The sequence below is a fragment of the Carettochelys insculpta genome, chromosome 9, assembly GCF_033958435.1.
Source record: "Carettochelys insculpta isolate YL-2023 chromosome 9, ASM3395843v1, whole genome shotgun sequence".
NCBI classification, from domain to species: Eukaryota; Metazoa; Chordata; order Testudines; family Carettochelyidae; genus Carettochelys; species Carettochelys insculpta.
In genome coordinates, this window is record NC_134145.1 from 10942478 (window position 1) to 10959666 (window position 17189).

The 17189-nt window shown below is 44.5% G+C and overlaps 1 protein-coding gene across 12 annotated transcripts in view; it reads right to left on the reverse strand.

The window, feature by feature from the left end:
* The window catches only part of CC2D1B (coiled-coil and C2 domain containing 1B), a 90354-nt gene that overhangs the window by 52902 nt on the left and 20263 nt on the right, over positions 1-17189 (reverse strand). For all 12 annotated transcript variants that reach the window (XR_012646675.1, XR_012646674.1, XR_012646673.1 and 9 more), the window contains 3 exons: positions 9984-10269; positions 9049-9173; positions 8796-8871 (listed from right to left, as the gene is read on the reverse strand). Coding sequence is in view for 8 of the 12 variants with exons in the window: in XM_075003578.1 (XP_074859679.1) it covers positions 8796-8871; positions 9049-9173; positions 9984-10269 (487 nt within the window). In the remaining 4 variants the exon portion in view is untranslated. The remainder of the gene's footprint in view (positions 1-8795; positions 8872-9048; positions 9174-9983; positions 10270-17189) is intronic.

Consider the following 17189-nt stretch of genomic DNA (forward strand, 5'->3'; position numbering starts at 1 on the left):
ATATCAATTGGAATCTGGAAGTCAGGGATGCATGCAAACACCAGTGCATTGAAAAGATAGCAAGAGACCACCCCAGGTTAAGCAGCTCTTGAAGTATCTAAAAATCAAAAAGGGGTGCAATGAAAAGTGGAAACTACGTCAAATTAAGGATGCATATACGCAAACAACACAAGTATGTAGCAGCAAAATTGGAAAGGCGAAGGCACAAAATGAGACAGACATAAAGGATAACAAGAAAATGTCTACAAATATGTTACAAGCAAGACGAAGACCACAGACAAGGTAGGCCCATTGCTCAATAAAGAGAACAGAAAATATGGAAATGGCAGAGGTGCTTCATGAAGTTTCTGTTTTCACTAAGAAGACTAGTCATGATTGGATGCCTCCAATAGTGAATACTGGAGAAAAAGAGGTAGGTTCTAAAGTTAAATTAGGAAAAGAATAATTAAAAATTACTTTGAAAAGTTAGATATTTTCAAGTCACCTGGGTGTGATTAAACATATCCTGGAATACTCAATGAGTGATTGAGGAGACATCTGTGCCATTAGCTATCATGTTTGAAAAGTCATGGAAGACAGGAGAGATTCCAGAAGACTGGAAAAGGGCATATATAGTGCCTATCTATAAAAAGGGAAATAAGGACAACTCTGGAAACTACAGACTAGTCAGTTTAACTTCTGTGCGGGGGAAGATAATGGAGCAAATAATTAATGAATCCATCTGGAAGATAACAAGGTGATAAGTAACAGTCAGAATGGGTTTATCAATAACAAATCCTGTCAACCCAACCTGATAGCTTTCTTTGATAGGACAACAAGCCTTGAAGATAAGTAGGAAGCAGTAGATGTGATACACCTAGAATTTAGCAAAGCATCTGATACAATCTTGCAGGACATCTTATCAATAACTTAGGGAAATACAATGTAGATGGGACTTTTATAAGGTGGGTGTATAACTGGCTGGATAACCATTCTCAGAGAACAGTTATCAATGGTTCACAGTCATGCTGGAACGTAACAAATGGGTTTCTACAGGGGGTCAGTTTTAGGATTAGTTATGTTCAATATCATTATAAATTATTCAGATTATTGCATAGAATATGTTTATAAAATTTGCGAACGATTAGTTGGGAGGGGTTGCAACTGCTTTGGAGGCTAGGGTTATGATTCATAATAACCTGGACAAACTGGATGAAGAGCAAGTGAAAAGTACCCTGCTTAGGAAAGAACAATCAGTATCACACATACAAAATGGGAAATGACTGTCTTGAAAAAAGTGCCATGGAAACGGACCTAGTGTTCATAGAGGACCACAAGCTAAAGATGAGTCAACCGTGACATAGGCTTGCAAAAAAAAAAAAAAAAAAAAAAAAAAAAAAAAAGCAGACATCATTCTGGGATGTATTAGGAGTGTCATCAGCAAGACATATGTAGAAATTCTTCTGCTCTACTTTGCACTACTTAGACCTCAAGTGGACTATCATATCTAGTTCTGACTACATTTCAAGAAAGATTTGGAGAAACTGGAGAAAGTCCAGAGAAGAGTAAAAGACAGTTACCTGTTCCGTAACTGATGTTCTTTGAGATGTGTTGCTCATGTCCATTCCAATTTGGGTGTGCGCTGAGCGCATGCCCAGTTGCTGGAAGCTTTTCGCCCTCGCTGGTAGCCTGAAGGTCGATGCGGTGCCCCCTGGGGTGGCGCCCATATGGCCACCCATATTTGTACCGTCCGCCCCGCCCCCCGCTCAGTTCCTTCTTGCCAGCTACTCTGACAGAGGGGAAGGCGGGAGGGTTTTGGAATGGACATGAGCAACATATCTCGAAGAACACCAGTTATGGAACAGGTAACTGTCTTTAATTCTTCCAGTGATTTGCTCACGTGCATTCCAATTTGGGTGAATGCAAGCCAATGCCTAAGAGTTGGGGTTGGAGCCCTGAAAGGAGTGCAGGACAGCCCTGCCCACTGCATTGTCTTTCCGTGCGTGCTGCGTAACTGTGTAATGGGCTGCGAACGTGTGAATAGAGGACCAAGTGGCTGCTCTGCAGATGTCCTGGATAGGGACTTTGGCCAAGAATGCTGCAGAGGAAGCCTGTGCCCTTGTGGAGTGCGCCCTGATCGGCAGAGGGGGAACCCCCGCCAGTTTGTAACACTCAATGAAACACGTTACTAGCCAGGAGGAGATCCGCTGAGAGGAGACTGGATGCCCCTTCATCCTGTCTGCCCCTGCAACGAACAGCTGCTGCGATTTCCGGATGGGTTTGGTCCTGTCCATATAGAAGGCCAGTGCCCTCCAGACATCCAAGGTGTGTAGACTCTGCTCCCTAGGGGAGGCATGGGGCTTTGGGTAGAACACCAGTAAGGTGATGTCTTGGTTAATATGGAAAGGGGAGACCACCTTAGGCAGAAATGCTGGGTGGGGTCTTAGTCTAACCTTGTCTTTGTGGAACACTGTATAAATTGGGTCCATGGTTAGGGCCCTTTGCTCTGACACCCTTCTGGCTGAGGTAATGGCCACCAGAAATGCCACTTTGTAGGTAAGAAACAACATAGAACAAGAGACGAGAGGTTCAAAAGGGGGAGCCATCAGCTTAGACAAAACCAAATTAAGGTCCCTCGTTGACAGGGGGGCCCAAACCTGTGGTTTGACTCTTTCTATTCCCTTCATGAACCTTTTTACCACTGGGTCTAAGAAGACCGAAAACCTCCCGTCCCCTGGGTGGAACGCCGAAATGGCTGCCAGGTGTACCTTTAGGGAGGATACTGACAGCCCCGTCTGACTCAGAGACAGCAAATAATCTAGGACACTTGGTATTGGGGCCTCTCCCGGGGACATCCCTTTTTGCGTGGCCCAAATGGTAAATCTTTTCCATTTGGCTACATATGCTACCCTTGTAGAGGGTTTCCTGCTGTTCAGCAATACTTCCCTGACAGGTTTGGAGCAGGCCAGCTCCACCAGTCTCAGCCACGGAGCCTCCATGCTGTGAGATGCAATACTTGGAGATTGGGGTGCCACAGTCTTCCTCCCTTCCTCCTGTGTCAGCAGGTCTGGGCACAGCAGAAGCGTCTCCGGGGCATGAGTGGACATCTCCAAGAGGGCTGAGTACCAATGTCGTCAAGCCCAGACTTGGGCCACCTGGATTACTGATGCTCGGTAAGACCAAATTTTCAACAGTGTTCGGTGGATGAGCGGTATCGGTGGAAAGGCGTACAGCAACAGGACCAACCAGTGGATGCTGAAGGCGTCTGCCCAAGACCCTGGACTTGCGTTCTGGTAAGAGCAGAACATCCTGCACGTCACACTGAGATGCGTGGCAAAGAGGTCTACCTGGGGATGTTCCCGTCTCTGGAAAACTGAATTCAATACTTGTGTGTGTAGGGACCACTCGTGGTCCTGCTGAGGTGGTCTGCCAGAGAGTTGCGAGTCCCAGGCAGGTAGAGCACCCTCAAGAGAATCTGGTGCTGGATGCAGAAATCCCAAAGTGCAAGGGGTCTCTAGAAACAGGGGCAACAAGCCTGTACCCCTTTGTTTGTTTATATAGTACATTGCTGTAGTATTGTCTGTGCTGACTGCAACACGGTGCCCCTTCAGCTCATTCTGAAACACTTTGCACGCCAGTCAAACTGCTCCGAGCTCTCGCACATTTATGTGGAGATGAGTGTCAGTTTTGCCCCACAGGGCCTGGGTCTGGTGGTCCCCCAAGTGTGCTCCCCAGCCCAGGTCTGAGGCATCTGTGACTAGGGAGAGGCAGGGTTGTGGGGGACTGAAGGGTACTCCTATGCAGACTGACCCAGCCTCTAGCCACCAGTGCAGTGTTGTCAACAGTTTAGGGGGACTGTAACTAATTTACCTATGTTGTCCCTCACAGGTTTATATACTGAGGCGTGCCACACCTAAAAGAGTCACTTCGTAACCTGGCATGCTGGACTACAAACGTGCACGCTGCCATGTGCCCCTACAGTCTGAGACATCCCCTGGCCGTTGTGGTTGGGAACCTTATTAGGACTTGGATGCAAGATGCCATCGCTTGGACCCTGCTCTGTGGCAGAAATGCTGTGGTTTGCTCTGCATCTAGACGTGCGCCCATGAACTCCATGACTTGAGTCAGGGCTAGCACAGACTTTGCCTCGTTTACTAAGAGGCCTAACATGTCAAATGTTGCTCTTTTTAGCTGTACATGTTTTGCCACCTGTCCTTGTGACCGACCCCTGATCAGCCAGTCGTCTAGGTAAGGGAACAGATGCACACCCCGCCTGCGTAGGAAAGGTGCCACTACTGACATGCAGTTGGTACAGACTCTCAGGGCTGAGGAGAGTCCAAACGGAAGGACTGCGAATTGATAATGGTCCTTCCCTAGCACAAATCTGAGGAACCTCCTGTGAGGTGGATAAATTGCTATATGGAAATATGCATCCTGTAAGTCGACAGTGGCAAACCAGTCCCCTCGTTCCAGCACTGGGATAATTATGCCCAGGGATATCATATGAAACTATCTTTTTTTACAAATTTGTTCAGATTTCATAGGTCCAAGATTGGACTCAGCCCCCTTTCACTTTTGGAATTAGTAATAGTGGGAATAGAATCCCTGTCCCCGGAATTCCTGTGGAACTTCCTCTATAGCCCCCTTTTGGAGCAGAGTTCTCAGACAGGAGGTAGGAACCATCTCGTGAAAGGGGTCCCTGAAGAGGGACAGGGAAAGGAGTTGTGAAGGGGGGTAAGAAGAAAATTGGCTAGCATATCCCTTTTCTACCGTGCGGAGGACCCACTGGTCCAAAGTTATGCTGCACCATGAATGGTAGAATGGGGATAGTCGGAGGGAAAATAAACCCTGAGATGGAACTATGGGAGTGGACGGTGCATTGCTCCCAAATGCCCCTTCAAAATTGGTGTCTGGGCCCAGGAGGGGTTTTAGGGTGGCCCTGGTCCTGTGTCTGGTGACCCTGATGCCTCCTGTTAGGTCGGCCCCTTTTCCTGTTCCCATCCCGTTGCTGCTGGGGGAACTGCCTGAACTGGGGCCTAGGTTTAAACTGCCTTCTCTAGGTAGCTGGTGTGTATAGCTCCAGTGAGTGTAGCATGGTCCAAGAGTCCTTCATGCTATGAAGTCTCTTATCAGTTTTCTCCGAAAATAAGACGGGACCTTCAAAAGGGAGGTCTTGAATGGACTGCCGCACCTCTTTTAAGAGCCCCAAGACCTGAAGCCATGCTCCCCTTCTCATGTAAATACCCGAGGCCATGACCCTACTGGCCAAATCGGCTGCATCTAGGGCAGCCTGCAGTGCTGCTCTGGATATGAACCTCTGCTCTGCTACCAGGGATGTAAATTCTGTCTTGGGAGTCCGGTGGGAGCAGTTCAGTGAAACCGTCCACGGAGCTGGCCGTATTGTACACATACCTGCTAACCATGGCCTGCTGGTTAGCGATTCTCAACTGCAGACCACCTGTTGAGTAAACTTTTCTACCATACAGGTCCAGTCTTTTGGTGTCTTTGTTCTTGGGGGAGGGCCCTTGAACCCCCTGTCTCTCCCTATTGTTCACAGCAGCCACAACAAGGGAGGCAGGGGGAGGACGGGTGAACAGATGTTCATTTCCCTGTGCCAGGACAAGATACCGGGATTCGTTTTTCCAAGCCGTGGGCAAGGCTGAGACTGGGGCTTGCCACACTGTTTTGGCTGTGTTGCCAATTGCCTTTATAATGGGCAGTGCCACCCTGGATGGTCCAGAGGTTGAGAGGATACTTATGACAGGGTGTATTTCATCCCTGACCTCTTCGACCTGTACCCCCAGACTCTGGGAGACCCTCCTCAATAGTTGCTCTTACACACCTCCATCCACCAGTACTGGGAATGCAGAAAATCCAGCTAATGCCTCACCTGGAGAAGACGAAGATGAGGTCAATATGCCCTCCAAGCCCGCTGGTGGGGAGGGTTCCGGCACTTGTACTTGAGTCCCCAGCACCATAGTCCATGGTGCCAGGCTCGGTGCCTGGGGTGGAGGGCCCCCTAGCAGCCCCTGGTATGGCACCATGAAGATGGGGCCACTCTGCACCTGGGACGGCACCGGTTCGGTCAGCGCCGGTACCCACTGCACCACAGTTCCCGGTGCCTGTATGGGTGGCGTCCATGCCTGGGTCACTTCTAACTGTCCTGGTGCTGATGTCAACGACGGTGCTGCCATTGGCGTCAGCGCTGCCTTCAGTGCTGGTGCCGAAGAATCCTTCGGCGGGGCTCCCAGAGATGCTGTTGACGCCGATCTCGGCACCTGGGGAGTGCCCGGTGCCCTGAACAGGAGCCCTGCATCCCGCCTTTGCTCCTCGTGGATCACCCACGGGGTCGAGAAGGGCTACTGCGATGCCTCCTGATGGGGCCTTTGCCACTGTCCTTCTAGGGAGTGTTGGGAGTGGCGCCAGTGCCTGCTGCATGGGGATGACCTTGTACTCTTGCTTTGCACCAAGCTGGAGTAAATGAAGTCCGATTCTGACGTGGACCCTGATGCCGATGACCATGGTGGTGCCAAGGGTACCGTACCTCTCGCTGGCTCCTGTGGGCTCTGCACCGTTTGCATGGTGCTGATCATTCATTGGGGTCCTACTGGCATCGGGAACCATGCCGGGATCCCTGGAGCCTGATCCGGTGTCTGAAGCAAGGGTGACAAAGGCTCCCGGTGCAGCGTTTGTAGTGGCATTGTAAATTGCAGGAGGCCTTGTGCAGCACTAAAGGCTGCTGGCGCCAAGGGCAGCCTGGGAGAGCGTGGGCTCCTGCCTTGCGCTGGAGTCAACGCCCGCACTTCATGACCTCGTTCATGGTGCAATCTGGCGGACTCTCCCGATGACTGTCTTCGCCCTCTTCTTTCTTGGGAATAGCCCTGGTCCCATCTCTTCTTCTTACGAGGCACTGGGGACTGGCTCTTATGGAGCCGGGAGGCGCTAGGCGCCAAGTCCAGCTCTTGGCACCGGGAGCCCTCTGACAACACCAATGGTGCCGGAGCGCTCTGCACCGAAGATGCGACACTCTGCATTCCCACCAAGGAAACGTCCGGGTGCAAGGCTGACTCCATCAGGAGAACTTTCAGCCTCTGAGCTCTATCTTTTAGAGTCCTGGGCTTGAAGGCTTGCAGATAGAGCAGCGCTCTCGGAGATGAGTCTCACTGAGGCAGCCCAGACACGCTTTATGCGGGTCACTTTTGGGCATACGTTTGCCACATTTAGAACAGTTTTTAAACCCCAGAGAGCCAGGCATCACCTGGCGCCGAGGGAGTTAAAGACCCACCTCAGCTTACTAAGTGCTAAAGGCACTATTTTCCTACAAAGATAACGATCTAAACTATTTACAACTAATTAAAACAACAAAAGCTACCAGCAAACTCTCAACAAGAGTTAAGCTCCAGCAACCAACAGCGCTGAGAGAAGGAACTGAGTGTGGGGGGGCGGGCTGGGCAGTTCATATATGGAAGGCCATACGGGTGCCACTCCAGGGGGCACCACACCAATCCGTAGGCTACCAGCTAGGGCAAAAAGCTTCCGGCAACTGGGCACAGGCTTGGCGCACACACAAATTGGAATGCACATGAGCAATCACTCCAAGAAGAACAAAAATGTTTAGAAGTGTAGAAAACATGACCTATGAGGGACAACTGAAAGAATTAGGTGTGTTTAGTTTGGAAAAGAGAAGACAAGAGGGACAAGTTAACAGCTTTCAACTACCTGAAAGGTTGTTACAAGGAGGATGGAGAAAAAACATTCCACTTAACATCAGAGGGTAGGACAAGAAGCAATTGCTTAAATTTCAGCAAGGGAGGTTTAGGCTGGATGTTAGGAAAAGCTTCCTAACTGTCACAGTGGTTAAGCATTGGAATAAATTGCCAAGGGATGTTGTGACATTTCCATCATTGGAGATATTTAAGAGCAGGTTAAATAAACATCTGTCAGCAATGATCTAGATATTGCTTGGTCCTGCCATGAGTGAAGGGGACTGGACTTGACCTTTCACGCTCCCTTCCAGTTCTAGTATTCTACAAAATAGTTTATGCACTAACCATTAGTTTCAGTTACTGTCTAGATAGCAGAAAATCAGGTCAGAAGTCAAGTGTGTGAGCACGTGTGCAGATGGAACTGAAGATGAAAACAGACTGAAGGAATTTTAAAAGGAGACACACATATTGCAAGCTGTCTCTTAAATCCGTGTTTCTATTACTCTAGTTTATAGAGCAGCTTTTGTCGCAACAGAAATCTGTGTTATTCTGCCAGGATTGATGTTTCCTGCTATATGTGTGTGAGATGAAAAGGTTCAGATTTCTAAGAGCATAAAAAAAAAAAAACAAAAAAAAAAACCTCAGACACCCTGCCCACAAATCTCTGTATCCCATATGGTGTTCCACATCTTTGATGTGAATATAACTTATGGGCAGCAGAAATGGAGACATCCAGCAGAAGAGAACCAAACCACAAAATAAGCTGGACAGATTTAAGGGAAGGAACGGGATGAAAAGGGTGGTGTAAACAAGGCAAGATTCAGTACTAAGCATGTAAAGTCTTATTTCCTGGAGTGGGGGTGTGGGATATGTGAAAGACATACACAATGGAAGAGGAATAATCAAGCAGCTGTACCAACTGCACTACAGTAAGTTCACCACCATCCTGATTTCATCTTATTCCAATACAGCTATTTCATTTTGCCATGAACTGGAGATGGTGCAGGGAATCTGTGGAATCAGGATTGGGAGAGAAGGTGTCCACGATAGACTCTTTAGTCTGCATTATGGAGTCCAAGTTCTCCATCGACTAAACCCTTCTGTTGTTACCTTGTGGAGCTGGAGGCATATCTTGGAGGTCTACTGGCTGTCCACTGTCCAGCGCTTCTAAGACCATTGTAAATTTCTAAAAAAACAAACAAAAAATAAAGTCAAATGAGATTTATTCTTGTGCATTCAGAAACCATTTGTGATTTGGAGATGTCAAGTGATTCTCATAACAGATTTAACAAGCCTGCAGCCAAGAGAGCATTTGTCAAAAATCAGATTCCTAACACAGAAGCTTAGTTTGTGAACAACATACCTTGCCAGTCTTCATATATTCTTTTGCCTTCTCTAGTTCTCCTTGTTGTTTGGCTTTCAGAGCTGCCAATTTATACTCTTTTTCTCTTGTAATCAGTAGTGCTCGTGTGCTCATATTTGGGGAATCTGTGTAAGAATAAATTGAGACTTACACAAGCACCTGGTTTCTACATGCTCTGACATTCTCATACACTTAAAGATCTCTTATTTCCTCATTGCTTTGACTCATACATCCCCATTATGCAGAGTGACTTCTTTCCAGAAGCATCCCCAGAAGTCCTGCCAATCATGACAATCCCAGTGACAACAGCTAAAACCAAAACCGTGCAATTCCATAGTGGCTTTCATTAAGATCACAAAGCTCTATACAAACAGTGAATTTTGCCTCACAGCTCCTCTGCAAGCAGACAACCCATTATTTATCAACTGAGGCACAGAGATCATAAATGAAAGAAGTGAAGAAATGCCCCAGGAGAAGAAGGAACCTTTGAGAAGTCTTCACCTTTAGAGTAAAATCTGGGAGTCTGTTCTCCCATCTACACTGCCTACAGAAGATTGACTACTTAGGTTCAGTCTTCTGCGTGCCCTTTCACGCAGGTGTGAAATGGCATGTTCTGGGGTCAACGTTGACCCCGTTAACGCCTCATGAGCTGCAAGGATTAAGGAAGTCAACAGGAAGAGTGCTCCTGTCAACCCTTCGCCATGAAGACAGCCACAAAGTTGATTTTTGGTACACAATTGGAGTACCAAAAAAAAAAATCATGTAGCAGCTGTCAACCTTCTGAGTAACTGTAGCTGTAGCCTCAGTGTCTTATCTGTAAAGCACTTTGCTATGCTCAAACACAAGGTGTTTCAGAGGAGCGACATAATACTGAATTACAACCTGGCCGGGAAGATGCGTGCTCTAGGGTGGACTGGCATGCTGAAATTACTTACTATCTTGTAATATGGTATCCATTTCCAGGACAGAAGTAGCTGCAGAATGTTCTCCAGCTGGTCCCGGAGATAATTTCATATCATGGACAGGTTGTAGCTCATGGTCTGCAGAGGATTCCACTTTCTCCTCAAGTACTACTTTATCTGGGTCACTTAAATTCTCTGGCACAGCTCCTGTGGCCTGAGGCATGGGAGCAGAGCTTCTCCCTGATGCTACAGGGGGTGGCATTTCTTCCTCACTGACCTTTTTGCCCTTCTTTGTTGCAGCCAGCATGGTTTCCAGTGTCTAGTAAAAATTGAGGAGTGGCGTCAACATCTCCATCACATACACAGCTTGCATACATGCCACTCAGGCAACGTATCACAATGTATATGGTGATAGAGGATCCTGCTTCTAGAAGAGAGAAAACAGATTAATATCTGTGGCCCAGTCAATACTTTGTGACTCAGACTTCCAAAAAGTGAGCCATTCAGTGCCAACAGTGAAACCAGTTTTTGTAGCAAGTCTAAGTATTTGCTTAACACAGACTTCAGTCTGGTATCTTAGTGAAAGCACAGATTCTGTCCAGCAGATATGGAATGAATTCAAGTAACTCATTTCACATAGCCAAGGCATCCATCAGATGGTTACAGCCAAAAATGGATTTGTAACAGCAATCAAGAGGTAAAAGCCCCTGCACCTCTTCCCAAATTCATGAGTTATGTAGTACCCTTGCTGAGTAACAAAACTCAGCTGCAGCTCAGCTCTTTACTCCAACACCAAACATTGTCCCTACGAGGGGGGCTTCTTAATACCCAGGTTAGGCAACAAAGCCAAAAGAGTAACATGGAATTCAGAGCAGCACATACATTTACCTACTACAAGTCAACTAACTTGCTAAAATGGTAACAAGACATTAAAAAAACCCAAACAATGACAAGACTGGAATTTTTACTTTCAGACAACTAGGCATCATGCTGTCTGACAAGCAATGTTTTTATGGCTATTGGGTCCAGCTCTATGAGAGACGTGGGCTCAAATCACATCCAAAATCTGACCTGCCACTGCCTCAAAAGACTCAGAAAAGAGTTGAGGGCTGTGAAATTAACATGTGCAATATGAAGAGGTATGAATAGGAAAGAAATGTCAATCGTAGAAACATATAGAGCATGAAGAGACCTTGAAAAGTCACTGAGTTGAACCTGTCTTGGCGCAGGCCCAAGTAAACCAAGACCATAAATGATGGGCGTTCATCTCACCTTTTTTAAACAACCTCCAGTGACAAAGATTTCACAACCTACTCTGAAAAATTATTCCAGTTCTTCACTACCTTTACAGTTATTCTTTCCTAATATCTAACCTAAACCTCAGATAAAGACCGTTACTTCTTGTCCTATGTTCAGTGAACATGAAGAACAACTGATCTTCATCCTCTTCATAACATCCCTTAACGCACTTGAAGATTTATCGCCCCTCCCCATTCTTCTTTTCTCAACACTAAACATGCCCACTTTTTAAACCTTTCCTTGTGGGTGAGATTTTATAAACCCTTTCTCATATCTGTCGCTCTCCTCTGGACTCTCTCCAATCTGTCCACATCCTTCTGAAAGTACGGCACCCAAAACCGAACAGAGAACAAAGGCCTGACCACTGTCAATAAACCCCCAAAATATTAGGTTTTTTTTTGGCATATGCACCAAATTACTGACTGATACGCAATATATGACCTAAAGTAGCCCCCAGAGTCTTTTCTGCAATATTACCATGTACCCAGTCATCCCTCGTTTTGTAGCCATCAATTTGACTTTTCCTTCCTAACAAGGATGCTTTACACTTAATATTTATTGAATTTCATGTTCCTGATTTCAAAGCAGATCTCCAATTTGTCAGGCTGTTTTGAATCCTAAGCTGGTACTCTAAAGTACATGCAAGCCCCTCAATTTTTGAACACACACTCCACTTCATTACCATGTTATTATGGAAGTATTAAATAGTACCTAATCTAGGACTGACCTCTGAGGCCCTCACTGTCGCAATTTGATAGTGAACTACAGATATGTATTCTTTGACTATAGTCTTTCAACCAGTAATGCATCCACTTTATAGTAATTTCATCTAGATTGCATTTCTCAGGTTTAATTATGAGAAAGTTGTGTGGGACTCCGTCAAAAAGCCTAATTAAAAACAAGATATGTTACAGTTGCTGTTGTCCTCATACCCACCAGGATAATATCCTGGTCAAAGAAAGAAATTAGGTTGGTTTGGCAGGCTTTATTCTTGACAAATCCATGCTGGCTGTAATCCTATCATTCAGATGCTTACAATATGACTATTTTAATAATTTATTGCAGTACCTTTCCAAATATTGACGTCTGGCAGAGTGGTCTTTAATACCTTGGGTCCTTTTTTATTTTTTTTAAGAAAGGGGAACAAAGAGATAGGTACTGTGTTGCCCTTTTTCAGTTCTCTGGGACTTCACCCATCCTCCACAAGTTCTCAAAGTTTTAATGGTTCTGAGACTGCTTCAGTTAGTTCCTTAAGTATCCAAGGATGAATTTCATCAGGACTTGCAGACTTGAACACCTCTAATTTGTGTAATATTCTTTAGACTGTTCCTTCCCAGTTTTGGCTTGCATTCCTTATCATCAACAACCATGGGTTCAGCGTCCGTTGGTATCCGATGACTCATTATTTCCTTCCATCCTTCCCTGTTCATTATAGTGTGGCTTAGTTTCTGTAGACTAGCTCTGCACCAATATACTATATTACCTACCCTTCTCTGTGGGGTCTGCCACTCCTATTCAAACCATCCATTATTCTGAATACCAGGTCTTGATTTTTTGTTTGTCATTCATTCTGCAAATATAACCACATAGCTGTAACTTCTGTTGTAAAATCCTCTGAAGTAAGTTCTCTTTTGGTTGTATCTTCCTATATAATTCCTCATTCGTGGCTTTCTGCATCCATCCTATTCTCAGGATCTTCCTGTAACAACTCCTCTCAAAATGCCAATATCCTTTTCTTCAAGTCTTTCATTATCACCTTGTCACATCTGAACAACATGCTGCTGAATACACACGTTTTCAAGATGCAGCTTCGTTCCTAAGCTAATAGCTTTGCTTTTCCAGGTCTTATCAATCGCCTTCAAACTCGCTCTTGCTTTCGCTATTCTAGTCACTATTTCCTTCTTAAAAGTCTAGTTCATACGTTACGTTGCTACCCAGATACGTGAACTTCTCTAAATCTCTAGTTCAATCCGATCTACACTGATCTTCCTTCCTATTTCCTTATCTCCAATTACCATTGTTTTTGTTTTATCAAATGTTCACAGTAAGTCCGTACCCCTTCCCTGTCTTGTTTAGCACCTGCACAGTTTTTGCTAGCATCTCCTTATCTTCCTCAATGATGACTATATCATCCATGAATCTCAAGCTGTTAATTTTTTTCCCAGGCACAGATATCCCTTCTACCTCTTTCTTGATCTAGCCCATTGCTCCCTCTAGATGTGTGAAGAAGACACTCAGTGATATCCGATTTCCTTGTCTCATACCCCGACTAGTTCTAAACCAACTTCCCAACTCGCCGCACATTTTCACTGCTGCCTCTGCGTTGTCATCAATATCCTTCAACAACCACATCAGTCTGCTATCCACTCCGTACAACTCCAACACCGCCTAAGTCACTTTCTGATCTATACAGTCTAATGTCTTCTGAAAAATCAACAAAGCAAGTGTAGATGTTCTTGTTTTTTCGTCGAGCTTTCTCCGCTATCAATCTTCGTGCCAATATCTGCTGTATGGTACTTCTCTTTCCTGAACCCCGCTTGCTCGTCCGCTAGACGTTCTTCTATCTGCAATCTTAGTCTCTCTGCCAGTATCATCATCAGCACCTTGCCTAGATGACTCGTTAGGCAAACGTTCTGTAGTTCTTGCACTCCAATATACTTCCTTTCTTGTGTATTGTCACTAGCACAGATCTTGTCCATTCCTTAGGTGCCTTACCTTCTTTCCATGCTAGATGACATAGTCGGCGTATTTCCTGAATCATACTTTCTCCAATGTATTTCATCATCTCTCCTAAAAAAACAAAAAACAGTCAAGTAGCACTTTAAAGACTAGCAAAATGGTTTATTAGGTGAGCTTTCGTGGCACAGACCCACTTCTTCAGACCATAGCCAGACCAGAACAGACTCAATATTTAAGGCACAGAGAACCAAAAACAGTAAGCAAGGAGGACAAATCAGGAAAAGATAATCAAGGTGAGCAAACACCCCTCCACTCTCTGATTTGCTCACCTTGATTATCTTTTTCTGATTTGTCCTCCTTGCTTACTGTTTTTGGTTCTCTGTGCCTTAAATATTGAGTCTGTTCTGGTCTGGCTATGGTCTGAAGAAGTGGGTCTGTCCCACGAAAGCTCACCTAATAAACCATTTTGCTAGTCTTTAAAGTGCTACTTGACTGTTGTTTGTTTTGATAGTGTATAGACTAGCACGGCTTCCTCTTTGTTACTAATCATCTCTCCTGTAATGTTATCATTTCCAGGGGTCTCCTTGTTGTTAACATTTTGTTGAGGAGCTGGCCACCGTGTATCTTTTAGTGAAAATTTAAACAAAACAGGCATTAAACACTTCAGCCTTCTTGACATCATCAGTTGTGACTTCTTCCCCACTAAGTAGAGGACCCTATATTTTCCTTTGTCTTCCTCTTGCTCCTAATGTATTTACAGGAAGTCAGTGTATTGCCTTATATGGAATACAAGTGATCATTTGTAGTCTTACTGACAGCAACATTATAAAATTGCAATAAATCTTGTAAGACTTGACATGGGTCAGTGGAAAAGTTATGATTTGCTAAGTATGATATTCCTGTTTATACACAACACACCAGCAGTCATGAAGCACTTTAAAGACTACATGACTAGTAGTTTATTTTGTCAGGATACAAACATGGTGAACTCTGTTACAATGTTTATACACATGTATTTTTATATTGTGAATTATAAATGCATTAAACACATCTGTATCTCAAACATGTGCTTCTGATGCCCCAGATAGATTGGCATCTGCATTACCCTGCCTGCTTGATGGCCTATCAAAAACAATGAACTACGTAATCAACCCACTGAGAGATGGCAGGAATTACACGTATGAGTTAGTAGGACATACAGGAACATGCCTATGAATAGGAGGTTCAAAGCCTTTTCCATGCCACATGCTGAACTCATCTGGGACAAAAGATGTGCAAGTCACATTGCAAAGGACATGAAAGGCAGCTGCTTCATCTCTATTTCATCTTTAATCCTGCTTCCCACTTCTGGAGTAACTTCTCTACAAACTGAAGCTTTCAACAATGGACTGAACAACCCACTGAAAATTTGAATGTTTCCCAGAGGGATTTTACAAGTCAGAAAACTTACCAATGTTGCTGAAAACCTAATAAATGGACTCTGAAGTTGTGTGTGTGTATCTAACTGCTGTGACAATTTAACAACTCTCTTCTTTTTCTTTTCTGATAAACCTTTAGTTTTAGACACTGCAGGACTGGCTGGTGACACAATATGTTGGACAAGATACAAATGAATAGTGATCTAGTAACACAGCCAGTCACTTGGGGATCAGAAGAAAATTTCTTTATAGGGAGCAGTTTCAAATAACTTCTCACTTTTCTGGACCAATGTTGACTGGGCGCTGCAGAACTGGAATGTAATAAAAGAGGTTGTGTGATTTCTTCTTCAGCTTCGTGATAACCAGTGGGGGAATCAGGTGCACAGTTTGGAGCTGGCAAGCCTAACTTCAGTGTTAATCATCAGTTTTGGAAACAACTGCTCTACATTTGTATGCCCTGACCTTGGCATTTTCAGGATGGGCTACCCCCTAGGTACCTGTGTCACACCTTGTATTTTGTTCTACTTTTCTGATTTTGTCCCTATAGGTTTATAATAATTTTCTACATAACACTAAGAAGCCAGTCTTTTTTGACAAGCAAGGAATAGCTGTGGACTCTGAAGGGAGCTCTACTCTACACTGACTTCAGAAGCTGATGGCAGGGTGCGTGGAAACACCCTACCTTGGAAAAATAGTTCAAAAACATCAAGTTTCAATAAGACCGTTAAGTTATGGACTGGATAAAGCATGCTTGTTATAAAACTTAATGGGCTTTTCCATTAAGGAATGACTATATTTACGTTTCCTCTAACACTAGTATGAAATGTACAGCACATAGGGCTCTTTCAGTTTACACATTTTCTCCCCCAGGTCTGGCTCTCTGTCATTCTCTTAAGTACACCAGACCATGCAGCAGCCAAGAAGAGAGAATATTCTTCCCACACAGGGCAGCACTGAGCTCTAAAGCTTTGGAACAGAACACAGAGCTAGATGTAGTATAAGGCATAGTAGGGCAGGAGACAAAGAAACACAAGGAACTCAAAGACTCTTTCTGCACAGAAAATAATCATGTGCAACTGCAGTTTTGAACAGCGAACACTGCTGCCTACCTGAGAAGCACCAAAACCAATTGAAACGGTTTCTATTGCAATCTATAAGCCATATTGGGAGAGAGACTGTTCCCATTTTCACACAAAGTGCAGCTGAGGCACAGAGGGATTCCTTCTCTCACTGCAAACAAACAGTTAAGTATAGCGAGGAGAATGCTAGTACCTGGGAAAGAAATTTTTAACAGCTACATGTATTAGGGAAGCTACAATAATTTATTTAAAGGGGACCCATCACTTTAACACAGTTCAAGTTCAGATATAATATGAGTGGGTGTAATCCTCATAGAAGTCACAGAACAAAATTCAGCAGTGGAACAAACTGGTCCAGAAATGGAATGAAAATTACCTTCAGCATGCACAGAATTCCAAATCTGTGCAAGTGATTGGGACACTACTTCATCAGATACACACTTTTGGATTAATTCACATCCAACATGTAACTTGCATGATTTGTTTATTTCATAGTTGAGTTTATTCCCCATTTTTCAAACAAAAATTTGTTTCTCTGTTGCTAGCACCACATTAGAACAACTGGAAGGATTTTAAAAAAATTAGGTTTAATTTCTATTTTTACTGTTGAATCATCTTGGAAAATGAAGAAATACTAGTAAGTTTCCTTGTTTATAGTGAGGCTCAGCTCCTTATTCTCCACTGCCCTTGCAAAACACTAAAATGATAGATTACAAAGACCACAAGGGATGATTTAAGTATTTTTTTCCTTTGGATTTCAAATA